The sequence below is a fragment of the Agelaius phoeniceus genome, chromosome 10 (genome assembly GCF_051311805.1).
Source record: "Agelaius phoeniceus isolate bAgePho1 chromosome 10, bAgePho1.hap1, whole genome shotgun sequence".
Lineage (NCBI taxonomy): Eukaryota > Metazoa > Chordata > Aves > Passeriformes > Icteridae > Agelaius > Agelaius phoeniceus.
The window spans coordinates 3922294-3948122 of record NC_135274.1 but is presented as its reverse complement, the minus strand read 5'-3'; the positions used below and the strand labels follow the sequence as shown (position 1 = coordinate 3948122).

Sequence of the window (25829 nt, the reverse complement as noted above, 5' to 3'; positions counted from 1 at the left end):
AGCCCCAGGGCACTCCAGCCTGGCATGGCCAGTGTCCAGAACGTGGCAGCAAGCAGCCTTGGGGTGTACAATGAAGGATTGAATTCTCCCTGATTGCTCAGTTGTCAGTGGGGAGTAGAAAGGTGTAGGGGCATCAGCTGCATTCTTCCATTCAGCAGAATAATCAGAAGGAAAGGAAGTGAGCAGCAATAAAAGATGTTATTGTTAAATGACAGCTTAAACAAGAGTCTCTTCCTGCCCCAAGATCACTCCTGGCTTTCTGCCCACACTGGCTGCTGAGAAAATGCCTGTTGCTGCCACAGAGCCAGATCAGCTCAGGCAGCTCCTTTCCTTCTGCCACTAAGGGCTCTTCTCAGGAAAAACAGGTCATAAATAACCTTTGAGGCAGGCAGAAGTGTAAATGCAGGGAAGTCATGAAGTCTGCAGCAAGGCAGAGCTGGTGTGTGCTGGGGACACAGAGGCACAGAGCCTCTGCTGTGGCACTGACAACAGCTGCTCCTTTGGTCCCCAGGCAGTGCAAGGTGACTTTTGAGGGAAATGTGGTGCTTCTGGAGCCTGTATTTATACAGCAACACAGAGCAAGGGTTTAACCGTGGGCTGTGGTACCCACCAAGGGCTAAAGACCTGGAGAATTGCTCTTGCAATTTTGATGCTGATGGAAGTCAGGCCTGAAATATCTTTGCCAAATTTTTACTGAACCAAAGCAGGGAGCCTGGCTGGAAAGCCAAGGGCCAGAAAGGTAGAATTAGAGAGTGCTCACCTTGGTAGGAAAATGTTAGCAGGCAGAAGTGGGATTTAGAAGTTAGCAAAGCAAAGCTGCTGGCGGACCGTGCCAGGGTTTGTGATGGACAGGGCTGCAGATGCTGCAGCCTTTCAGCACATTGAGGAATGAGGAACATTCATGTCTGCCTAGTGTCAGACACTGTTCCTGGCTGGGGCACAAGGGCTCATCCCCTTGGAGTGACATAGTGATGGCTCTGAGCTTCATTCAGAAACTGAGAGATTGTTTCTGCTTCAAGCTAACGATAATGAGCCACCCCAATTTTCACTTCCCCAGCAGCGCCCTCTTTTTCTGTCTTAGATAAAATTGTTTTTGAACTGTGTCACAGCTTTTTGGTAGCAGCTTTCACACTTTCCCCCCACACCTGACATTCAGCTGAACTCTCATTTTTCAGTCAGCCACCCCGGCTGGCACAGGGTTCGTTGTTGAAACGTGACAACAAAAGCAAATGGAAAGCCCCAAGCAAGAGATCTGCTGTGAGATGTTAGCAGACCTTTGTGAGCACCAACATGAAAGTCAGAGGGAGGTTTGGATGTGTACCTGCACCCTGTGTGTGTGCCCTCCCTGTGCAGCCACCTCCAGTGCTGCAGCTGCTCTGGTTCCACCTGGTTGTGTAACAAATCCATTCGGGGTTTTGACAGGTGTGACACTGCCTGCATCCAGCTTTGTCATCAACTCACAGAATCACAGAATTATTACAATGTAGGAGCTGCCAGTGCAAGATGTTTGTGCTGCCTGTGTCCTGCTGCTGCTGGGGGGTGGTGTGGCCTGCCCAGGGCAGGGTGAAGCCATGCAAGTTGGGAGTCTGAGAGGTGGAGGTTCCAGCCCTCCTCACCTGGCGAGCCCAGTGTAGGTGTTGTCCAGCCTTGGCTCCAGAGAAATGAAAGGCAGAGTGCATTCTGTGCTATGAAGGTTAAATTGCACATACTTGAAAGCTGGAGGATGTGGTGAGAGGTTTCTGCAGCAAGATAAAAGCAAGCCAGGCAAGGCCTACACTGCCTGGATAGTCATGGTCTGCCTTCCAGGCAGTGGTGGAAGAATCAATACCTTGTTGGCAAGTGCTTGGATCCCCCTTGTCTCCCAGAGGTTGCTGAGCCCACCAGAAATACCTGTATACACTGAAATACCTGTATACACTGAAATACCTGTACATACTGAAATACCTGTACATACTGAAATACCTGTATATCAATCACTGAAACACCTGTATATTAATTACTGAAATACCTGTATACACTGAAATACCTGTATATCACTGAAATACCTGTATATCACTCACTGAAACATCTGTATACACTGAAATACCTGTATACACTGAAATACCTGTATATCACTCAATGAAACACATGTATATCAATCACTGAAATACCTGTACACACTGAAATACCTGAACACACTGAAATACCTGTATATCAATAACTGAAATACCTATACATCACTGAAACATCTGTATACACTGAAATACCTGTCTATCAATAACTGAAATACCTGTACACACTGAAATACCTGAACACACTGAAATACCTGTATATCAATAACTGAAATACCTATACATCACTGAAACATCTGTATACACTGAAATACCTGTCTATCAATAACTGAAATACCTGTACACACTGAAATACCTGAACACACTGAAATACCTGTATATCAATAACTGAAATACCTGAACACACTGAAATACCTGTCTATCAATAACTGAAATACCTGTACATCACTGAAATACCTGTACTCACTGAAATACCTGTCTATCAATAACTGAAATACCTGAACACACTGAAATACCTGAACACACTGAAATACCTGTATATCAATAACTGAAATACCTGAACACACTGAAATACCTGAACACACTGAAATACCTGTATATCAATAACTGAAATACCTATACATCACTGAAATACCTGTACAGACTGAAATACCTGTCTATCAATAACTGAAATACCTGAACACACTGAAATACCTGTCTATCAATAACTGAAATACCTGTACATCACTGAAATACCTGTACTCACTGAAATACCTGTCTATCAATAACTGAAATACCTGAACACACTGAAATACCTGAACACACTGAAATACCTGTCTATCAATAACTGAAATACCTGAACACACTGAAATACCTGTCTATCAATAACTGAAATACCTGTACATCACTGAAATACCTGTACTCACTGAAATACCTGTCTATCAATAACTGAAATACCTATACATCACTGAAATACCTGTCTATCAATAACTGAAATACCTGTACTCACTGAAATACCTGTATATCAATAACTGAAATACCTGTACACACTGAAATACCTGTACAGACTGAAATACCTATCAATAACTGAAATACCTGAACACACTGAAATACCTGTACTCACTGAAATACCTGTCTATCAATAACTGAAATACCTGTACATCACTGAAATACCTGTCTATCAATAACTGAAATACCTGAACACATTGAAATACCTGAACACACTGAAATACCTGTATATCACTGCTGCCTCCTCACTGCTAAAATCTTCTCTTACTTCTTCTCTGTGTGGGTGGGAGAGCTTGGCCAGGTGGCTCATGAATTTGGAGGACACTCTTTCTACTAAATCAGCCTGAAAGCTGCAGATGGGAAAAGCAAAAGAGTGAATAAATAGAACAGTAAAAAACCAGTTTTCTAGCTGGGGAACTTGAGGGGCTTTCTTGGTCCTTGCGCTGCATTTCAGCCCCAGCACTCCTGAATGCCTGGCTGCCCTGCCTGAATGGTGAAGCACAAAAGTTTTGGAGGCTCTGCAGGGAGGAAGCTTGGCTGCCCCAGGCCAGGCACTCACCGTGTGTCTCTGGGCTGCCAGAGGCAGGCCAGGCACTGGAAGTTGGGTGGCTGAGCAGAGCATGCTCGGAAGTGCTTTGTTTACAGGCTGCTTTGCATCTCCCCCACCCTTTTTGTCAGCGGTTGGTGGAGTAGAAGTGGTTTTTTTCTTGCCCATTTTAAACAGCAGTTTGGTTTGAGCAGCTCTCACCCATGTTGGTGAGAGCAGAGGTATAGAAAAACACACTGGCAATCCGGTGATCTCAATCACCATGCTCTCACCCACGGATCCTGTACTGGGGGAGAATGTTAAAGCTCTGTTAGCCCTCCTGGGGAACAGCCCATCAGATCACAGAGGTGCAGATGTCATTCAGCAGAGAAGGAGAGCCAGCAGCAGCAGCAGCAGGGCTGGGGAAGCAGGGTGTGACCCTTGGGCAGAGCCACAGCACAAAATCCATCTCTGCATGCACTGCACCCCTCGTTGCTGCTTTGATCTGTTCAAACAAAATTTAAGTGTAGAAAAGGGGAGATGAACCAACCTCCTTAGGAGGTCTTTGCAGCCAGAGCCTCTCCTCCTTTCCCTTTGTCCTCCTTTCGCTTCCCATTGTGTAGTAAGCAAAGGAAAGATTCTGCTTTCAGATTTTGGTGCTTACAGAGCAGATATCCCCATTTTTGTCTGAATCTCTGGAAGCATGCTGAGAAGCCTGCATCCCCTGGGAAGCTGGCAGGGTTTTGCTGCTGTCCTGTGCACTGAGCAGCCACTGCCCAGGTGGATGGAGGGCTCTGCTCAACCATTGTCTGCAGCAGGGGGTTCCTCCTTTTGGCATTGCCTTGAACAGGAGGAGACACAAAGGCAGGGCTGGGTGTAGGAGCTGTAGGGATGTTTTTGTGGCAGCAGCACGTGCAGATGGACAGCAGCTGTCCTAGGGTGCCTTTATGATGCTTGTATCCCCAATCATCTGTCCTGTTTAGGCTGGATATTAAGTTCTGCACCTCTAAGACTGGTTCTGAAAGTGAAGGGGAATAAAAAAAGTGTGCAATGTGTTTGCAGAAACTGCACTTGCTGCTCTGCATTCCTTCTCACAAACTGTGTTGTCTGCAGCACAAACAGAAAGAACTGCGCTTTTTAGTTTTTTGGTTTTTTTAGCTAACTGAAGCAGAGAAATTCCCCAGACTGTGATTTTTCTTTTTCTTGAAACTGATCAGCCTGCTCTGGACTGCAAACCCAACCCAGAAAACACCGGGAGCTCACACTGGTGGCCCACTGGGGCTGGGATGCTGCATTTCCAGCACAGAAGGGACTGATAAGAGACTGAGTGAGCCGAGTTACACCCCACCAAAAAAACTTTCTGAATTTGCCATCTCTTCAGAACAACAAGAAATTTTATTGTGTAGTGTTATTATTTGTTTTATATACTTGTGAATGCTTTCCTTGTTAAATAAACAGCTTTTTTCCACTTTTCTCCAAAGAAATCTTTTCCTGAACCAACTGGGAAAAGGGTCACTTAAATCTGCTTTCTGGAAAAACCCTGTCGGAAGTTTTGTCCCAAATTTGCCTTAAACCAAACCAAATCCAGCAGCCCAGCCTGGGGTTAGGAGGTGTGAGTGGAGGTGTGTGCATGGTGCAGCCCAGCTCAGGGTGTGTGGTCTGAAGCTGCTGAGTGGTTTCATCTACTTTTTAGGTGTTTGTGGTAAAATTACCACAGGGTGGGACACTCTGCTCTGCCTTAAAAAATCCCAGTCCCAGTTAGAGCTCGTACCCACTGTCCCTGGCTTGGACAACAGGGAGCTGTCCCTCCTGGACAGGCAGCACAGCAGGCCCTCTACCACCCCATCTCCCCCCTTTTCCATTTAACTCATTAAGAACCTGAATTCCATGCTAGAGACACAACTTTATTTAGGTTGATTTCCTTGGAACAGCTTTGTTACCACTTTGGACAGTCCTTTACACTATAAGATTGAACAGAGTCCTAATATAGAGTCCTTGTTCCCACTGCTCTGCACCAAATCTTTAATTTTAATTTGACTCAAACTTTTGACTCACACAAGTTTTTCCGCAGTTCAAGCAATTGCAATTTCTTCTGACTTTGTGTTGTAATGATGATCATTTTGTAGCTGTTACATTGCTGTAAAGTTCTTTAAAGCAAGCTAAATATGCCTGTTATGGGATTGTGCATTATTGGCAACTAAAAACCAGTAAGATTGTGACTTACAGAAACACCATCCTTTCTTTTTCTGCATGCTTTCACTCTGATTTTTTAAAAGTTTTTTGACATTTGGAATAGCCTATTTCTTTGTCACAGCAGCACAAACACTGATCCAAGGTGGGGATCAGACAAAACCCAATCCTTTACCAGTGCCTGTGCTTCTTTTGGGTTTCATGGGAAAATGAAAGATGGGGGTTTTTGGCAGGGAAAATCTACCCTACCCTTTTACGCAAATTTGCATTAAGGCAGAGAATTGTCAACGGCAATCTAGATCATTAGATCAGAACCTGGACTGCTGTGGTTGTCTGATTCAGAGCTGAATCATGTATCTGAATGTTTCCCATTAGTAGAATGTTCCTCCACCCCACTCTTATAAAAAGCAAGTGTGAAACCCTGCAAGTGAGTCCCAGTTGAACATGGCAAATATAAAATGCGCGCTGTATGTGTTTTGTCTTAATGTGTTACATGTGAGAGCTGAATTTCAGCTTCCTCACCGGCCTCAGATTTGGACTTTGCTAGCTTGGGAGATGCTTCCTTAAATTCCTTGTTGACAAAGTAGTAACAAATGGCATCCAGGCAGCAGTTTGTGTTGGCGAGGATGGAGGCGAAGTGCACGAAGTTGTTGATGCTCTGTATTGCCGAGCAGTCGGAGCTGACGGAGTCCAGGATGAAGCGGAGGAGATGCCCAACATAAAGAGGTAAAAAGCAGATGATGAACACAGCCATGTTTGCAGACACAATGTAGACAGCTTTCCTGGTCAGCATTTCATTGCAACAGTTGTCAGTCTTCTTTCTCCGGAGCTCTGCAATGATTTGTATGGAGCAGTAACTCAAGATGAGCAGCGGTATGAAAAACCCTGCAATAATGGTACACAGTGTGATCACTGAAGGTGTCACAGAAGATTTTTCAAAGCAAAAATCATCTTCTCTTCGGTCCTCAAAGCTTTTAATGAGACAAGTCTCACAGATGATGACTATCCAGAGGACTCCAGAGGCAAAAGCTGCCTTCAGTGGAGACCTGAGTGCCTTGGATTTCAAAGGGTACTTGATTGCAAGGTACCTGTCAGCAGCAATGAGGGTGATGATACCGATGCTCATGAAGCGGTTTGTGAAATAGCCACCTTCCAGAACCAGGCACCAGCCATCCACCTTCAGGTGCTGGAACTGGGACTGAGTTTTGAATGGCAAGGTGAAGAGCAGCAAGCAGTCAGCCACAGCCAGGTTGACCATGTACACTCTGGTTTCTGTCCATTTGCCAAGTTTGTAACAGAACACCCACAGCGCCAACACGTTCAGCACAATGCCCAAAACCAAAACTGGGATGTAAACACACAGCTGGAAAACTGAAAATATTTCATAGGCTGTGATATTGCAGCTGCTGCGGTTCATTTTGGGAGTATCAAAACGTACAGTTCCTGCAAAAGCAAATGAAGCCTTTTACAAGGGAGGTTCTGGACTGAATCAGTGATTAATTCTAATTGAGAGAGTCTGGGGCTTTGCTACCTTTTGCCTGATGTAGGGTACCTAGTGGGAAGAAGAAGGACAGGGACACAAGCCTGATCAGTTGTGAAGGAGAGAAAAACTTAAGATTCTCCCTGGGCCCTGTGTAGAGAAGACTGCTCTTGGAGGGTTGGGAGGGAAAAGAGCTTGGGCCCCTGTTTTGGCTCAGACTTGGATCAGACAGCAGCAGATGTCCTGCAGCAAGGAGTTATGTGAGCCATTGCAAACATTTGATAGTAGGAAGGGGATCGTTAAACCCAGCTCTCATCCCTTCCCTTATAGCAGGGCTCAGTGGAAGCCAGCCAGTGACCTCACAGCTTAAAATGTCCCAGATGTGCAGTAGAAGGACAGCTGTCCTTTCCCTCAGTCCTGAGATGTCTCTGCATCACTTCTCATTATGACATGAGCAATTATTAGCGTATCTCTTATTAGTGTTGTCTCTCACCGATTTCAGCTGCCTTCAAATTCTGTACTGAGAGGGCTGCACTGAGAATTGGAGTGCTGGGTCTGCTTCTGCCTTTCAAGGATTGTCAAAGCTGCTCTTTATCTCAAAAGCCACTGTTCCAAGACAAAACAAACTCACGTACGCCATGGCAGGAACATGATGTGGAAGAGGTGAGCTATGTTTGGTCTAGCAGGTGGTTTTATCACCTTGGATCTAAGGGTAATATTGCTGTTTGCCCTCCAGTTTTGGAGGTGTTAATGCAGAAGCACGTTCCACGTGCAACTGTTCATGGACAGAAAAACCCAAGATGTCTGACATGTCTTTGGGTTTTCCCTGCAGGGGGAACGTGGCTCCATGGGGGAAGGTCCCTGGGTCTCAAAAGCATCCCCAGCGAGCAAACCATAAGGCAGTGCTGCAGCATTTATGTGCATCTGTGGATCTCGGTTAGCTTTGAAAATCATGCAGCAGAGGAATCATGCCAGGACACCTCTGAAGAGGTGAGGGAACGTGGTACAGCAGACATGTGCAGCAGCTCTGTCCTCTGGACATGAGAAGTGCGTTACGAGCCCGTAAGATAAAAGGGAAGATCGTAACAGGGAGACCTAGAAAAGATCTAGCAAAGGCTGAGACAGCCCTCAAGCACCCCAAACGTGTCAGATGTGGTCAGCACCAATATTAACATTTGAAAATATATTGGCTCCAGCCCTGTCTTTCTCCATCTCTATTCTGGTGTCCCACCACTGCTGGGGAAAGGTGAAGCCTTGCAGAATTCAAATAACCGTGTCAGTAAATAGCCAGGAGAAATTACCTGTTCCCTTGCTGTCCTTGCAGAGAGTGAGTTCCTCCAGGCCAGCTGTGGAGTGCTGTGCAGGCAGGACGAGCAGTGCTCCTTGCACATGACCAGTGAGGTGTCCTCTGATCACAATTTCTGGTGGCTGTGAGAGCAGCAGTGCTGGCCGAGAAAGCACCCGCACTCCTCCTGAACAAAGGGCAGAGCTTCCTCTGTCATCACCATTGGTGTGGCTTGTACCACCTCCTGCTGACTGAGGAGCCTGCAATAGCCCTGCAGGGAGGTGAAAGGCTTGTCTGCCCTGCATCCCTGCAGCAGTTCCTCTGGAAGTGGAATAGCTTTGGCTTTTTCCTTTGCTTTACCTTCCATTGCCTGATGTCTCACTGGGCAATGCCTGTTGACTCTCCTTGCCCAACAGACTGCTTGGAGGGGACCCATTGCCCTGAAACGTCCTGAGGTCTTCTCTCTGCCTTCCAGAGTGCCACCCCTGCTGGGATTGGAGCAGGAGTGGCTTCTGTTGTCACGCTGCCTGAGCCCTGGGACAGAACAGCCCCAACAGCCCTGCAGCTGTTGAAGAGGTGAGGGCAGTGGTTTCCAGACAGTTTTGTGATTATTATAAAGCGTTTCACTGTGAATCATAGTAGTTCTCTTGTCTTCCATAGCTCTTCTCAGCCAGCAATTCTGAGAAAACTGTGACCCTGTGACCTGCTGGCTCTGTGACTGCTCAGTGGTTGCAGGTGCCTGCGTCCCAGGGGTGCTCTTGGGCTCCCCACGAGAGCCTATTTACCAGAAAAGCTCAGACAAGTTGATCAATGAGCCTAAAGATGCTGATATTAGCACCTTGAATTGCTGTCTTGGGCAAACGTATTTCCCCTTTCCACTTTGCTCTAAGGTCACATTAGAGCAGCTTCTGGAGTATTTCTGCATTGTCTGTCTGCACATCACATCATGGCCCTTAAAATAATTCCATGCCAGTGTACAGTCACAATATATTACAAACTTCTAAATTTCCAGGGACTGCTTTTGCATTTCTTGGGGCTGCTCCTTGGTGGATGCTTACAAGTAGTTACTGACATATTAGTGTGCCCAGCTCATTGATCCCCAACCAACAACATTTTTATGTCATGGTCCTTGTTGGTACTTTAATCTTCAAAGTCATCCAGCTTCTGGACTGTGATAGTTTCATCATTGTATAGAAAACTTTGCATCCTCCTCAAGCGTTGTTCACAGCCTCCTCTTGTCTGATTCCAGGAAATCACTAGTGGTACAAACCATGAGCAGTCAAAGTCATGCCTGGAGGGGCTCAGCTCACAGAACCTCTCCAGTGTGATGCTTCCCATCCACAGCTTGCTGCTGTGGTAGCCAGATGAGGGTCTCATCAGCCCAGCGAGGTCTCAAGACAGGGAGAAGCCATGTCACTAGGCACAAAGCACCTGGCTGTGAGCAGCAAGTTCACCAGCATGTGTCAAAGCAAACTCAACACCAGCTACCAGCAGGCAAAGCTAGGATAAAGTGCTGTCTGCAGAGAACTTACATGGCTCCTGCTGAGGCTCTTGGGTCTGTGCCTGATTCCTGGCCACGGCAGCATCAGAATCCCCATCCTTCTCTGCACCCTGTTTCTCTGTCAGCCACCATCCTCTGCAGCTGCTCAGGGTCCCCTCCTTCCACGCAGTCACAGGTTTTCTCACCCCTGCCATGGACCACTGACGCTCACTTGGTATTTCCCCTGTCTCAGTCCTGTGAGTGCTGTCCCCGTGTGGCGCACAGGAGGTGACACTTGTGCTATGTCCCTGCTGGCAGCTCTCGGGCACGGTATTCCAGGGCCCAGCAGCACTGCAGAGCACTGGTGCCTGTCCCCAAAGAAACCTTGCACTGACACCAGCATCCACCACATTGTGCCTGGAAAAGCGATTTTCTAAAAGTAGCCAGTGGGACAAAATATTCTTGTAAGGTGAAGAACCACTGGTATTGCCTGCTGTCAGACAGACTGATGAGCTCCTGCCTCCTTTCCCTGCTGGGAAAAATCTCCATCTCCCCTGCATGGCTGTGTCCTGCTGGCTGCAGCTGCAGGGGCAGAACCCCTGGCAGGATGGGAGGGGTGCTGGTACCATCTCCACACACGGGGAGGGACACAGGGCTCTGGCTGCCCTGCAATGCCTCTGCCTCACAGGGTTGCTTTCCTGCCTTTCTCACGGCCAGAAGGGATGGTGCAACAGCAGATCTTGACCAAAAGAGAACTGTAGGGTTGAGAGCAAAACATGTCAGTCTTATTTTTAGCACATCAAATGGCGGTTTGAGGCTAAGTGCAGCAATCCCACACAATGACCAGCCCTGGCTGTTGGGGCTGTTTCCCCTTTCCCCTTCCCCAGCACTGCACAGAATTGCCTTTTGCAGGAAACGCTGTCGGGGCTCCTGTGCTGCAACCCTCCCCATGCTTCTGCAGTGATGCCTTTTGGGGCTACCTAAAAACAGAGGCCAGACAGAATTAAGGGAATAAAAAGCAGTTCTATTTATTGAAGGCCCTTCAGGTACATTTAGGGCAGACAAAGACCCACAAGGGCTACACCCAAAAATGGACCATGGCTCACAGGTTTGCACACTTTTATAAATTTGTCCATTTGATATTGGGGGTCAATCTTCCAAGTACAGCTTCAGGTAATGAAGCCATGTACCCCAAGTTTGCTTCCCCCAACTCACTTTTATTTTACATCTCTCAGGGCCTGGGGCAGTGAGGTGTCCTTGCTTGCCAGGCCTGGAGAGGAATTGTTGTGTCTGCCCAAAATGGGAAAGCAGGAGCTCACACTGTGCATGGAGTTAAGAGTTAAACACTAAAGAACTGCAGGATTATAAATACATGAAAAACACAAAAGCTAAAAATCCTAGGGCATCAGCAGCACCAGGGACCAGCTGAGTATCTGTGCCCACACACTGGGCAGGGCATGGAAAAGCTGTGCTTCCCACAAGCCTGATGCTGCTTCAGGGCTTGTGGAGTTCCCTGGAGGCTGCTGGGCCACACTCACCCCTGGAACAGCTGTGCTGTGCCAAGGAAACAAAATCAGAGAGGCCTCCAGCACCTGGAAGCAGCACCCAGCCCACAGCTCCCCAGTATTGTCCTTCAGCCCCCTGGAGCTCAAACCTCCAGTAAGAACTCAGCTCTCAGGCCTGCCCAAATGCCACCAAACAGCAAACCAGAGTCTAATGCCAGCCCCTGCCTTCTCTGCATAGGAGGGACAAAAATGTTATATTGGTGGCTACTCACTCACTCACTCACTCACCCACATAAAAGCAGATTATTTTTGCAGATTCATAAAAGCAAGATTCTGAATTTTTGTAGGCTTTTCCTTCTATTTTTTGTTGTTTTTTATTTTTTTTTTCTCACAAGCCTGAAGTGGAAACCATTATTAGCATTTTTGTCTTTTAAGGGACAGGAAAGTTACATCTTGCAGAAATGTTGGTAAAATGCAGTGGTTCAACCTTGCTGTTTGGGGGAGCTGATGGACTCTGGCAGCTGTGGCTGGTCCCCACTACCATTTCCCAGACTCTTGTGCTAGGAAATGGAAAAGATTTGGGGTTAAGGATGTTGCCATCCTCCTGGATTGTTATTGCAGTGCTGGATGGAGGCCAGCAGTTTGTTGTGGCCCAGGGTCTGATAACTCATCTGTTCCATTTACTGGGAGCACTCAGGGAGCTGAGGCTTTGTTCAGACTGAAGCAGGATGCCAGAATTCCATCTGAAACTTGACATATAAACCAGATAATAATTTTTGTCCAGGGTAGAACATATATCTTCAGATAATTAGAAAGTTCCTTGCTCATTTTTGGGTTTCACTGTTAAATACCCTGCTGGAAGGCAGATCTTATATCTCGGTAGCAAAGGCTTTTCTCCCAATCTCCAGGATAGGTTTAGCATTAAGAGTAGAGGACTCTGATGCATAATGGTAATAAATGAATATTTATTTATAGATATGTTACTATGACACATCTTTATTTTCACTTGCAAAAGTATGGATTTTTTGTTTGTTTTCATAGCACTCAGTGGAAACAGCAAAAAAAAATCCCAATGATGACAGAGATTGTGAAGTCAACTACTTTCTGCTTTACAATGAGAAAAAGGAACACTATATGTGAGGCCACATGTATAAAAAGCATTGCTATTCTGTATTTCAGAGTAGATAACCTATTTGGAGCCCATTGGAAATTGAACAAGTTCTCCATGTTAACTGGGAGAAAACATGAGCATGACCAAATCTGCAAAAATAAGCAAGTTATTTGCTTTCTGGATTAACAGTAGGTTGATATGAATCTTCATCTCTTTTTTCCAAAATAATAAAAAAAAATCATAATAATCTTTTTGGAACAGTCGTTCATTATAAGCAATGAGATGCAAAGTCTCAGAAGGGAATCACAGGTCCAAAAATGTTTTTGAAGGCCCTCTGTGCTGTTCCTGAAGTTTTTCCTTGCTGAACATCACTTGCCTGGCTTGTAAGAGACGTCTGTCAAGAAGCCTCTTGCTTTCTGGGGGTAGTTAATTGCAGCATATTTGTTGATGGGTGACAACACTCACACATCTCCTTAAGCAATATATGGTTGATAATATCAGGCACTGTTTGTCTCCCATATCTTTTCCTGTCTTTGAAAAGATCATTTAGAGGCAGAACAAGGACTAAACAGTGTGCAATGGTTAAACTGGTCACATACACACACACATACACACAGGCTACTTGCTCTGCTTGCAGTGAAATACCAGGAATGCCAGAGCATTAGAAAATACACCAGTGAAGAAAACTGGGACTGGAGTTATCAGCTGAATGACCTGAGTAGTTTCATTTGTTCTTATGGCACGATTGCTCACTGCAGCTTCTGCTGTGTTGTCTGCCCAAGAATTGACACAAAGCAGGTGGATCTAATCCTGGATATGGGACACTTTCCGTGCTGGGAACAGTCCTTTGTGTGTTTATTTCACCAAGGTCTAGTCAGTGGTTTCAGACTGTGGTCTGAACCAGTGTCACTACTGCGTGGTGACACACTCATAGGGGAATTATGTGTCAGTTGTCACTAAGGAAGTTAACTGCCTCTAAGTTTACATCAGCAGAATATGAGCTTGCAGTCCCAGGAGGAAATATTCTAGAGGTTTACAAGTCAGAAGACACTGAAAGTGAAGGACCATGAAGCCAACCAAGACAAGCTGTCACCAGGAGGCGCCTGGAGCTGCGATGCAATACAAGACTGTAGTCAGAGCTGGAGTCAAGTCACTGAGGACAGCAGGACAAAATTCAAGTTAACATCAGACCCTTTGGAGGGGTTTGCCCCTTTTTGTCCATCTGCCTATGCCTACAATGATTGCAAACACTGTATGTGGCTCCATTGCCTGTGTCTCAAAACTTGAGCAGCTTTGTGGCACTCAACACCTGCCATGCACTACACCTTGTTCATACCATCACTTGATCCGTGGATGGCTCTGACTCCTTGCTTTGGTTCATCTTGGATCTGATAAATATACACTTGGGGAACATAGAAGAAAACTCTGGAAATTCCTTGGCTGCAAAATAATAGCAAAATGCATCCAGACAGCAGTTACAATTTGCTAAGCATGCAGAGACCTTAATATAGGTTATAACTCCTGGCAGCAGAGAACAAGCTCCAGTAGCTTCCACTGCAAACCGCAAGAGCAGTGAGATGTGGAAAGGTGAGAAACAGACAGCAAACACACACAAATTCACAGAAACTATCTGCACAGCCTTCTGGAATAATTTTGTCTCATGAGGACCTGTGGCCATCTTCTTTTTTAGACATCTGATGACTTGTACTGAGCAAAACATCACAATCCCTAAGGGAATAAAATACCCACAGATGCTGTAGACTAAAGAGGAATAGTTAGGTAGAAGAGATTGTTTCCGAAAGCAAAAAGCTTCCTGGTTACTGCGATACGTGCGGTATGAAATGGAATAAATGAGCATTGCTATCCAGAGAAAGGCACAGACAGATGCTGACTTCAGTGGGGATCGAAGGATCTTTGCTTTTAGAGGGAACTTGATTGCAATGTATCGATCAATCGCAATCAGGGTGATGATAAAGATGCTCATAGGCATGTTTGTAAAATAGATGTTTTGTATGGTTAAACACAGCCGGTCTATGGGATGTCTGAATTTGCTAAAATACAGCAGGAAAGGCAGGGTGAAGAGCAGGGAAGTGTCTGCCATGATGAGGTTGATCATGTACACCTTGGTCTCAGTCCACCTCTTGATTTTGCAGCAGAAGACCCAGAAGGCAATTGCATTCAGTGGGATCCCCAGAGCGAGCACTGGGATGTACACAACCAGCTGAAGCACCACAATCTTATCATCTGGATCTCTCTTAGTGCAGTTCTCCATGTTGGGCTGTCTCTGCAAGGAAAGAGTGCAGGCATGAGACTGAGCTCACTGGCAGTGTCCTGCGGCTGTGCCCTCCTCTCATGACCCTGCAGCTCTTCGTGTCCCTGCACTGCTCATGTGGGCAGCCTCAAAAACTGAACTGGTTTTTGTTCAGTCCACAAAACTACCGAGACTGCCCTTTCTTACTGCTGGTGCAGGGTTAAGCTTGCCTCACCGTCCCTCCAGTTCTGGTATGAACAGTTGGGTCACAGCAAAGCAGAATACTATTTTTCATTGTTACCTTTGCTCTGCTGTGGTTGTCAGAGCCACTGGCTTTAGGACAGCCCACACCAGAGCTGGGCAGCATTCCCCATTTGCCCTGGGCAGCATTCCCCATTTGCCCTCCACAGCCCTTGGTTTGCTGCTGAGGCCACCCTATGGGTTTGCTCTGGGTCTTGCCAGACCTGAGAACATCCTCAGGGCTTGAGCCCTTCCAGCCCAGTGGCTTTGCTCCCAGGGGCAGTGGGAATGCTGCTGCAGGCTGCTGGGTGGGTGGGTGCCTGCTGTGGGCAGGATTTGTGCCCCCAAACACAAATCCATTCCTCTGGTGGGGAGGAACAGCTCAGCAGGGATACTAGCAGCTCTAGCAGATAACAGGCCTCCAGAGAAAGAAGGGAAAGTGAGCAAATGAGCACATGTGTCTGATCTCAACCTTCAAAGGTAGGAAGCAAAAATTTTGGTCAGAAAACATGAATCTGAGAACTTATCTCCTGCTCTTCCTTTAAATATCTCAGGGCATTTGCCACTGGCAAAGAGGATGAATTAGACTTTGTCTGCAGCTCATATAGGAAGTGTTTGCAATGAGCCAGGAACGGGAAGTGCCCAGATTCCTACAATCTCTTACCAATACCTTGCCTTATAAGTCAGCAGCTTTGAAACATCAACATGCAAATTGTAGTTAAAATAGATGATTGCATTAAGTAAGCGAACTGTTTCTAGTGTCCAAGACTGGGAGACAGATCTGGCAGAGGAAAGCACAACACCTGCCCTAGTACCAGAACTGGTATGGCAGTACTGAACCCCAGGCATACAGTCATTTTTAGGGTGGAATTCATGGAGGGGCTAACACACAGCCGGTGTCCTGGCGCTCTTGGGCTTTCAGCCTCATAGGTTTTGGCCCCTCTGTGGTTTCAGCCTATGCTGCAGCTGTTCCCTGGCAGGCTGTTGTGGTCACCTTGCAGTGAAAAAGCCACTTTGCCTGCCTATCAGTGGCCTGAGGAGCAGCTGAGCCCTCTGGGCTGGACATGCCAGCCCCAGGGAGCCCCGCACAAGCGCGGAGCTGGTGGCAGCTCCAAGGCCGTGTGCCAGCTGTCCCCACACCTGAGGGAGCACTAATGGGACCTGCAGCGAGGGGCAGAGACCCCTGAGCGGGATGTGGCTGCCATCAGAGGCAGAGGAGCTGTGGGAGCAGCAGGGAGCCGGGCAGCGGCACTGAGTGCAGGGGAGCAGGGGTGAGAGGCGCACCCTGAGGGGCCGGGCAGGGCACGGTCGCTGCTGTGGGACAGGGAAGGGCCGGCTGGCTTTACCTGCTCCGCGGGCGGGCTGCTCCTCAGACAGGCCGCGGCTGTCTCGGCAGGGAAGGGATCCGTGCTGCCCGTGCTGTCACTGCTGTCCCGGGGCTGTCACAGCCCGGCAGGGCTGAGCCCAGCACTGAACTCGTGCGAACACCAGCGCTTCATTTATGCCCTGACTTCCTCGGGCTGGAGCCTCTGGTGCCCTCTGTTGTCCCGCTGCCGGCAGCTCAGAGCTCCGCCGTCGGTCCCCCCGCTCATCCCCGCCTCGCCTCACACAGCCCGGCAATTAAAATGTCATCTTTCCAGTCGGGGGAAAACAATTTCTGAGATAAAACCCGTAATGGTTGCAAATTGCCCGTCTGGCAGCAGAAGGTTCCTCAGGGAGGCTGGGCAGCGGTGCTGCGGTGGCAGAGGGGGCCCGGGCGGGACAGGGACATTTCCGAGGGGACAGTGGTGCCTGTGCCCCCGGGGACAGCGAGCCTGGGGACACACAGGGCTGCTGTCACCTGCACCTGACAGATCTGTGGGCTGGTTCTCCCTCTGCACAGCAGCCAGGAGTGTAACTCTGCCCATCAGTGCCACTTGGAAGCCACGTCATGGCAGTCACTGCCACCAGTGTGTCACTGAGGGGCTGCGACCTTTGGGAGCATGGTTAGGAGCTGCCCAGTGGTGTGTCACAGACATTTGGATGGGTTTTGCTGCCCACTGGCTAGAGCAATTGGAATCCCATCTCTGTGAGCCAGCTGACAGGAGCCAGACTGACTCCCTCAGCATTTGTCCCAATAATTCTTGTCTTTGGAGCTGTCATGGTGTGACACTGGCCAAATGCCAGGCACCCACGAGAGCTGCTCACTCGCCCTCCCCTGCCACGGCTGGGCAGACGAGGGGAACATTTAACAAAGGGTTCCTAAGCTGAAATAAGGACTGGGAGAAAACACTCCAAGGGCAAAACAAGCTCATCTTAGAGATACAAAGTGATTTTATTACTTACAAAATTAGAGGAGGATAATAAGAAGTAAAGTAAGCGCTTAAAACACCTTTTCTTCTCCCAACCCCTCCCTCCTTCCCACTGACAGCACAGGGAGACAGGGCATGGCGGTTTGGGTCAGTTCACGCCCGAGATTTCCTTCTGCTGCTCTGGGAGAGCAGTGCCTGTGAGACCATGGGAGAGACGGTTCTCTGTGCACTTCTCCAGAGTTGGGTCCACTCTCAAGAGCAGCACTTCTCCCAAAATTCCTGCTATGTGAGTCCCTCCCATGGGAGACAGTCCTCCCAAAACTGCTGCAGTGTGGGTCACTCATCCACAGGGTGCAGTCCTCCAAGAACAGGCTGCTCCAGCCTGGGAGCAGGGCCCCCTCTCCACTGAGTCTTCCACTGGATCACAGCCTCCTCCAGGCATCCACCTGCTCCAGCATGGGCACCTTCCCCATGGGGGGAATCTCTGCATCCCCTGTGGATCTCTGCATCCCCCATGGATCCCCAGGGGCTGGGGGTGGATCTCTGCATCCCCTGTGGATCCCCACAGGCTTTGGGTGGGTCTCTGCATCCCCCATGGATCCATTGGCTGTGGGTGGATCTCTGCATCCCCGTGGATCTCTGCATCCTCCATGGATCCCCATGGGCTTTGAGTGGATCTCTGCATCCCCCCTGGATCCCCAGGGGCTGTAGGGGCACAGCTGTCTCACCATGCTCTCACCACAGCCTGCAGAGGAATCTCACCTCTGGCTCCTGGAGCACCTCCTGTCTGTCCTTCTCCACTGATCCTGGTGTCTCCACATTGTTTTCCTCACATGTTCTCACCTTCTCCTGTCCTCTGGCTAGAAAAAACTGTGTCCCCCTATATTTTGATTTTCTTCTTAAATCTGTTACCACAGAGGTGTTTCCAACCTCTCTCATTGGCCCAGCCTTGGCCAGCAGCACGTCCATCCTCAGAGCCATCAGGGACTGGCTCTGCCAGGCACGGTGGAAGCTTCCAGCAGCTTCTCACAGGAGCCACCTCTGTGGACCCCCTGCTACCAAAAACCAGGCCCTGCAAACCCAGCACAGGAGCTCATGCTCTCAAAGGTGACGCAGCTGTGGGCTGACAGAGGGCAGGTATAGGTCACGGGGGAAGATGTGTTCATGGGCAGGAAAGACTCCCCCACACTGTCTGGTAGAACACTCTGAGTATTGCTGGGCAGAGCTCAGTGCTGTTTTGGGGTTTTTTTAGCATTCAGAAAGAAAAAAAGCCCAGTTCTAGGCAGCATTTATCCACTTCCTCTGTCCCCTGACTTTTCTAGGCTGCTGACTCGTGGAAAAACACAAATCCGTGATGGAAATGTTAAAGGTGTCAGTGTGGGCAAGCTGTGGAAACCCAGCAGGGTGGGGCTGCTCTGAGCCCGATGGCACGGCCTGGTGACACAGCACAAGCCAGGGCAGGGCAGTGCCAGGGTGGCGAGTGCTGGGGCAGCTGTGAAATGCCTTCAGCGTGTGGGGGGAACAGCCCTGCAGGGATGGCTGCTCTGAGGAGCTGTCTGGGAACCAGGGCTCAGCAGGGCAGCTGGAGGCACCTGGCAGGGGGACAGCTCTGAAATCTGGACTTTGTGCCTTTATGGCATTGGACAAGTGTTGCTTTCATCCCAGAAGTGTTCCTTCACACCTGTCTGACCTGTTGAGTTGAAGGGGAAGGAGCTCAGGACAGCCTAGGCTGTTTTGTAGGGACATGTGCTTAATAATACACCAGAACCATCTGAACAGCCACCCAGCCCAAGCTGCCAAAGGAATGGGATAAATATAAACTGGTGTCTTGGTTTGGAAAGACAGGGGTCTGCTAAGGATGGCAGGAGCCCCCCCTGAAATGGAGAATGTAAACCTCCCCCCCCTCTGAGTTGCTATAAATTTTAAATTAAGGGGCTCTCAGACAAAAAATATGGGACCAGGAAATAACAGTTCTTTAAGGGGGAAGAAAATGAAAGGATAAAATAAACAATGCAGTAGACTGGAACAACACTGACAGAGTCAGAACCCAACCTGACACCCTGTGGGTCAGGCTGTTGGCAGCAGTCCCATTGGAATTGTGGCTCAGCCCTCCTGCAGTGTCAGGGCTGGTTCTGCTGGAGCAGGGATCCTGGAGAAAGGTGCAGTCTCTGCCTCTGAAGATCCAGGGGCAGAGGCAGCTGCTGTTCCTCTGGGAATCCAGTGCAGAAGCCGTGCTGGTGTTCCAGAATCTCCAGATTATATCCAGGTAGGAATGCTTGGCTCCTCCCTCTAGGCTCACATCTCCCAATGGGATGCTGTAGTTCTTATCAGCCATGCAGTGACATTCAATAGCTGTTATCAGCAGATGTCCCCTCCCGAGGGAGGAGTGGGTGTGGAAGAGATAAGGAAAACTGCCCCCTGAACAGGAGACAGCTGCCATACAGATGGCAAATAGAATACATCTTGCCTTGCAATCTGGGACAACTGGATTCGTTTAATAATGGAAACAACCTGAAATACACAATGAGGTGTATAGATATGATAGATACATTTGTACATGTTGGCAAGAAGGATGTTGTATAGCGATGTTGTATAACATGTTGTATAACGATATGATAGATACATTTGTACATGTTGGCAAGAAGGATCAGTGGATTTTAGCTGCAGAAGGAACTAAAAGAGGTACATGGCTCATCTGTCCTGCTGTACCAGTAACAAATAGGTGCTGGAGGGTGGAATGGAGGCACGTTAACAACAACTGATTACATACACACTTTTACATATCTCTGTGACCTGTTGTTTAATGGAAACATAGAGTATAACTTTCTAACCCTAACAAAGAACTTGCTAGAGAAAAAGAGCAATACTTATCCCACCAATAGCCCTGAAGCTGTATTTCCTCTTTATGTTGCAGATGCTGGGGTTTGTTCCCCTTTAGCATGTCTGTATCTGCAAGGGGTGGGTTGCCTCTGGTTGTTGAGTGCTGGCTTTGGGCTGTAGAAAGGCTTCCTGGAACTCCCTGGTGACAAAGTAGTAGCAGACACTATCGAGGCAGCAGTTGGACGTGGCAATGCACCTCAACACGGAGGAGAAGTTCTTCATGACACAGAGCAGGAAACAGGTAGCTCCAATGCTCTCCATGATGAACCTGGCAAGCAGCCCGAGGAAGGCTGGCAGGAAACATACCAGAAATACAATCAGATTTGCATAAATTATGTGTACAGCTTTATGGATCGATTTCTCCTCCGGTGAATTTGTGTTCAGATGTTTCTTGAGGTCCCTGACCACTTCTGTGGAGCAGAAGATCAAGATGGCAAATGGGAGAATGAAAACAAAGAAAATGGCCAGCAGGCTGAGAGCAGCAGGCAGGGTGTAGGTCTGGAAGCAGAGATCTGCATGTCTGTGGTGCATCAGCTGGATGGTGGCACTGACTATCACCAGGACCCACAGGAGCCCACAGAGGAGGGCAGCCTTTGACGGGGACCTGAAGGCCCTGGCTTTCAAAGGGTGCTTTATGGCAATGTATCGATCAATGGAGATGAATGAAATGATGTAGATGCTCACTAACATGTTGATAAAATACATTGTCTCTGTAAACTGGCAGAGCTGCCCTCGGGCTGACTTATTCCAGAGCAAATAAACCATGGAAGGCAAGGTGCAGATGACAGAGAAATCTGCAAAGACTAAATTCATTACATACACCCTGGTTTCTGTCCACTTCTTCATCTTGCAGGAGAACACCCAGAAGGCAAGGACATTAAATAGTGCTCCAAAAAAGAAAATGAAGCTATACAGAGCAAACTCAATGAGGCGAACATGGGGGTGAGGTTCTAGATTTCTGGTGCTGCAGTTGTTGGACACATTCATTGTCCTGAGTTACAGATGTTGTATGATGTTCTGAGACCTGAAATAGGAAAAGACATGGTAAGACCTCTTAGTAGCTGTAAAAAAAAAAAAAAGCACATGTAAGTACATATGTCCTTTGTTAAAAATGTGAATTTGAGCTTTCCAGAGCTGTCTTTCTCAGTCAGCCTGTGTCATCTTTGGCATCCTTTGTCAAGCATTGTTTATGTCCATTCAGTTTATGAGTGTCTCAGGGCACATTTCCAAGAGGACGTGACAGACAGCCTTTATTAAATAGGGAGATCTTGAAGTGTGTGTGGGCAGGAGGCAACATGGCACTCAGAAGAGCCCCCATAGGTAGTGGGCACATCCTGTGACAATGTGAACACAAATTCCTTAAACCAGGCTGTGCAGATGATGTAAAATTACCTTAGCTTGGTGTTGAGCTAGGGAGGGTTTGCAGCAACCAAAACTAAAGCCCAGCACAACCCATGAGTGAAAGCTCCTCTGTCAGTTCTACTGGGTTTGGATTCAGACTGGGGGTGAAGGGGTGGGAGTGCATAGCAAATGTCACTTGATAGAAATTCTTATGCTCTGGCTCTGTTTGGGAAGTTTTTTGAGCCTTTGCACCACCTTGTGAACCTGGAGCTCCTCCTCCAAGCTGAGGAAAACAGCTGAATCTGCATTCCTGCTCTCCCAAGGGAGAGAGTGAGGTATGCTGCTCTCCACCTCGCCCGGAGGGGAATGTGGAAGGATTAACCTGATTTTAAGTCCTTTTATTCCAGGAGAGAGTAGGAGTCTGCAGATGCCAAGCAGAAAGTCACATCTGGAAGAGGGAACACCACTGCAGAACAAGGGCTGAATTAGATGGCTCCTGCTCCAGGCAGGCAGCCAGCCACCCTCAGAAATCCATGCTGTGGGTAGTAGCTGTTGAGCCTCTGTCACACAAGCTGCAAGATGCTTGGCAGGAGTATTAGTTGGGTGAAGAGTGTGAGTTCATGGGCTGATAAAAATCATCTTTCAGCAGAGTCCTTCCTGTGCAAAGTGGTTTCATGTGACAAGCACATGGAAAAATTCTCTGAACTGGTGATTCTCAGTATCTGCCACTTCTGCTTGCATCTAAATTCACTTCAGAAAAAACAAACAAACAACAAAAAAACCCCTTTCAATGAAAAATAAGTTTTTTACAGAGTGAAGTGGGGAGGGATCTGGTGAAATCTCACAGCTTTCAGAGACCTGGGAAGGGACATCACCTCTGCCTAGGTAAGCAGTTATGTGCCTCCACCAGCAATGCAGACCTTGTGGCCAGTGCATGAAGGCACTGCCTGAAAATCAGAATTCAGTCCTGAAGTCACTGAAAAATACACAAATAACTCAGTTTTTGGAGGGGTGTGTGAGTGTCTTGCAATAGCAGACACTAACGTGACTGCTGCACAGTTCTTGTATGCTCAGGCCTGGCTTTCCCAACAGATGCTTGCTGCTCACTGCCTGTACCCTGCAGGGAAGGGGACACTTGTCCCCTGAGGAAAACCTCTCTGCACTGTGGACAGCAGCAGCAGGGAACTGTCACTGCTTGTGGTCACAGGTTATGGCATGAGGCAGAAGTCTGACAGCTGCACTGGTGCCCAGGCTTCTTTTCACTGCCTTGGGATGCAGTGCCTGCAGCAGCCTCTGCAGAGGTGCAGCACAGGCAAACCACACTGCTGGGCTCTGCAGCATCAAAGGGCTCTGGCCAGAGCTGCCTTTGGAGCTGGAGACCTGGCCCAGTGCAGTTCCCAGCAGCAGGGCTCACAAGTGCTTCAGCCCACAGGGCAGTCCAGAGGCTGGGAGGAGGATGGAGGAAATGAGTAGAGGGTTTAAAGCAGACCAAAAAGCACTGATAGGGTATGAATGAGCAAAAAAAAAACAAAACCCCAAACCTTTAAAGAGGTTCAGCTTGACTAGCTAGCATATCCTGTGGCTGCTGGAAATGCTTCATGTGGGGTAGATGAAATGCCTGCAGCATCAGAGGGGCTAGGCAGCAACTTACAGCTGTGACAGAAGGATGGAGACAGCTGTGAACCAGCATCTTGCTGCTGCTGGAAGACCAGCAATAGGCTGGGGCTCAACAGACAAGGTCACCAGTGCTGTGCAGGGTGTCCTGATGTGCCCACCATAGGCTGGGGAGAGCTGCTCAGCAGCTGCCCCCCAGCCCAGAAGCTGGTGACCATCTGGGGAGGGAGGCCCAGGCTGGGCTTGTTTCCTCCAGCAGCTCAAGAAGCAGGAGGCTTCTGCCAGACCCTGAACAGAGAGGCTGGAGGAAGAGATGCAAGGCAGAGGCTGAAGGCACAGGGGATGTTGCAGCAGCACTGTGGTGGCTGCATCCTGTGTTTTTCCAGCAGGAAAGCAGCTGCACTGAAGGGGGAGTCTTGAATGGAAAATTCTTCTCCTTCCTTCTGGGAGAGCTCAAAAGTGGGCAGGCACCAAGGGCTGAAGGGTGAATATGGTGGGTGAGGTGGATCAGGACAGCATGGCAGCCCTGGTGGATGAGGGGAGGAACCTGGAACTGAGCAGAGGGAGAGCAAGAAGGGAAATAGGGCTGAAGTCAGGTACAGCACAGCATCTTGTGCATGAGCTGCCCTCAGACCTGCCACCTCCATGGCAACAGCCCTGACTGTCACCAACAGTCCTACAAATGGAATGGGTGGCTCCCAGCAAATACTCAGTGAAGATGCAGCACAGGTGTGAGAACAGGCCTGGGCAGGGCAGTACCTCCCAGAGGTTTTAATGTACCCACAGCACTGCTGGCCTGCCCTGGGCAGGAGCTGGGCTGGGGGGAAGCATGGCCAGAAAGAGTGAGCAGCAAACTGTCCCCATGGCAGAGGAGACCCAGGTGAGGGCCCTGCCATGGTGCTGAAGTGAGGAGCTTTTCCTCTGTGTTTCCAAATAGCATAAAGAAATCTGCAAACTGCCTGCTCCAGCCTTGCTGCTGTTGTTCACACCCCTCTCAAATGCAAGGATCTAAGGCACAGCAGTTTGTTCTCTTCTTTTGAAACTTCTTTCAGGCTCATCTATCACTGCATCCCTTGAAAACTGTAATGTGGTCACCCTAATCATGATCTGCTTTGATAGATGCTGGAAGGAGTTCTCTTAGACCAAAAAAAAATTCTTAGAATCACTCATTTCCCATATTGGGATGAATTAACTTCCAGTTCTCAGCGCTGTGATATTCCAGGTAAAGCACCCAGAGAATACCTTGGAGTAAGAACAGAACCTGGAAGGCTCAGAGATCACAGCCCACCCCAGGGACTCCTCCTGCCTCGCAGGGCCCTCGCTGCCCAGCAGAAACCACGCTCAAAGCCTCCTCTGCTTCCCCAGGCACAGCAGGACCCTGCTCAGCAGTTCTCAGGCAGCAAAAGAGGAGGAACAAGGTGATGTTACCTGCAGATTTAAGGTGCCAGAGTCAGCAGCAGGTGCCACCCGAGGCAGGGCACGCGGGCTCTGTGCAGCCAGGCAGGGCAGGCTGGGCATGGGCTGCCACTGCAGGGCAGGGGCCTGGCACCAGCAGCTCCCTGGTACTTGAGGGTTTCCACAGCACCTCCTCCTCCTGCGTAAAAGCAGATTTCACATCAGTTAGCTTTCGAATGCCAGCCTTCTGGCCAAATCAATGCTGGCACTACTTTACAGTGAGCTCTGGTGCCTCACCACTGTGGAGACCTTGGCGGGGCATTTCCTGGTCTAGGGAGACACAAGAAGCTTCCCTCAAAAAGCTGTTTGACCCCATTGGCTCCTTCCCCTGTTCCTATGTCTGTTCCTATGTCCCTGACCCACTCCTTCCCTATTCCCTGCTTGGCCCTCAACTTTGTACTGGCCCGAGGCCCCCACAGAGAGAAAGCTTGACCCTTGTGTGTGGGTGCTGGGACCTGAACATCTCACCACACAGCTGAATAAAACATCTGTGGATATTATGCAAAGGTCCTTTTTGCTTCTTTAGCCTGGATTGTGCTAGCAGCAATTCAGACTGCTACACACCACTCTGCAGTTTCTGAAAGAGGGTGTTCTATGGCTAACAGAGATGTTCAGCAAGTGGGGATTTGAAATGCTCACTAGTGCTGAAGTCTAAGCTAAGTAAAGACAGGAAGGTGCAATACCTGGTCCAGATGGCCCCATGCAGCTCATGGTACACCTGAGTGTTGAGTTGTGTTTGCACAGCTCTGGACCTGAGGGTGGGCACAGGGAGCAGCTTGGCAGTAGTGTAGGAAAGCCTCCCCAGCCCTCCTCAAATGCTGCACTCAGATGGTGCCTTGGGCTGGATTTGGTGCCTGGGGCATGGATGAAGCAGCAGAGGGTCGTGATGGGGCAGCATTAGGGCTCTGGCCTGCAGCCCTGTTTGAGCACAGGTACAGCCAAACCATGGGGAGCTTCAGCTGGCACCTAAACCAAGGCCTCAGTATCTCACCTGGGTGGCAAAGAGCCTCACTTGTCAAACTCTGCATTAACAGAAGTGGAGGGGGCAGGCAGAGCTGTAAGCCCCAAAGGGCTCAGTAATGGATGTTAATTGGTGTCAGTAATCAGCTGCTAGGGGGGACTGCCTCACTGCACACTCAGCC

At 48.7% G+C, this 25829-nt stretch overlaps 3 protein-coding genes across 3 annotated transcripts; all 3 read right to left on the bottom strand.

Moving 5' to 3' along the window:
* Positions 1 to 5492: 5492 nt before the first annotated feature.
* On the bottom strand, positions 5493 to 8795 carry LOC129124452 (G-protein coupled receptor 35-like). Its single transcript, XM_054639453.2, has 2 exons — positions 8536 to 8795; positions 5493 to 7197 (listed from the first exon to the last, which is right to left on the bottom strand). Exon 2 carries the CDS (start codon positions 7169 to 7171, stop codon positions 6236 to 6238), a length of 936 nt encoding a protein of 311 aa, XP_054495428.1. The 5' UTR covers positions 7172 to 7197; positions 8536 to 8795; the 3' UTR covers positions 5493 to 6235.
* A 3856-nt stretch (positions 8796 to 12651) lies between these two features.
* On the bottom strand, positions 12652 to 16519 carry LOC129124535 (G-protein coupled receptor 35-like). The gene is made up of 2 exons (XM_054639556.2): positions 16453 to 16519; positions 12652 to 14899 (listed from the first exon to the last, which is right to left on the bottom strand). The coding sequence occupies exon 2, from the start codon at positions 14885 to 14887 to the stop codon at positions 13946 to 13948; it is 942 nt and encodes a 313-aa protein (XP_054495531.1). The 5' UTR covers positions 14888 to 14899; positions 16453 to 16519; the 3' UTR covers positions 12652 to 13945.
* Positions 16520 to 20044: 3525 nt separating this feature from the next.
* Positions 20045 to 24798, bottom strand: LOC129124195 (G-protein coupled receptor 35-like). Its single transcript, XM_077183948.1, has 2 exons — positions 24661 to 24798; positions 20045 to 21301 (listed from the first exon to the last, which is right to left on the bottom strand). Exon 2 carries the CDS (start codon positions 21262 to 21264, stop codon positions 20332 to 20334), a length of 933 nt encoding a protein of 310 aa, XP_077040063.1. The 5' UTR covers positions 21265 to 21301; positions 24661 to 24798; the 3' UTR covers positions 20045 to 20331.
* Between the last annotated feature and the right edge of the window lie 1031 nt (positions 24799 to 25829).

Bases quoted from the DNA above. Each gene is read 5' to 3' on its own strand.
- LOC129124452 (XM_054639453.2), bottom strand. From the start codon at position 7,171: ATGAACCGCAGCAGCTGCAATATCACAGCCTATGAAATATTTTCAGTT.
- LOC129124535 (XM_054639556.2), bottom strand. From the start codon at position 14,887: ATGGAGAACTGCACTAAGAGAGATCCAGATGATAAGATTGTGGTGCTT.
- LOC129124195 (XM_077183948.1), bottom strand. From the start codon at position 21,264: ATGAATGTGTCCAACAACTGCAGCACCAGAAATCTAGAACCTCACCCC.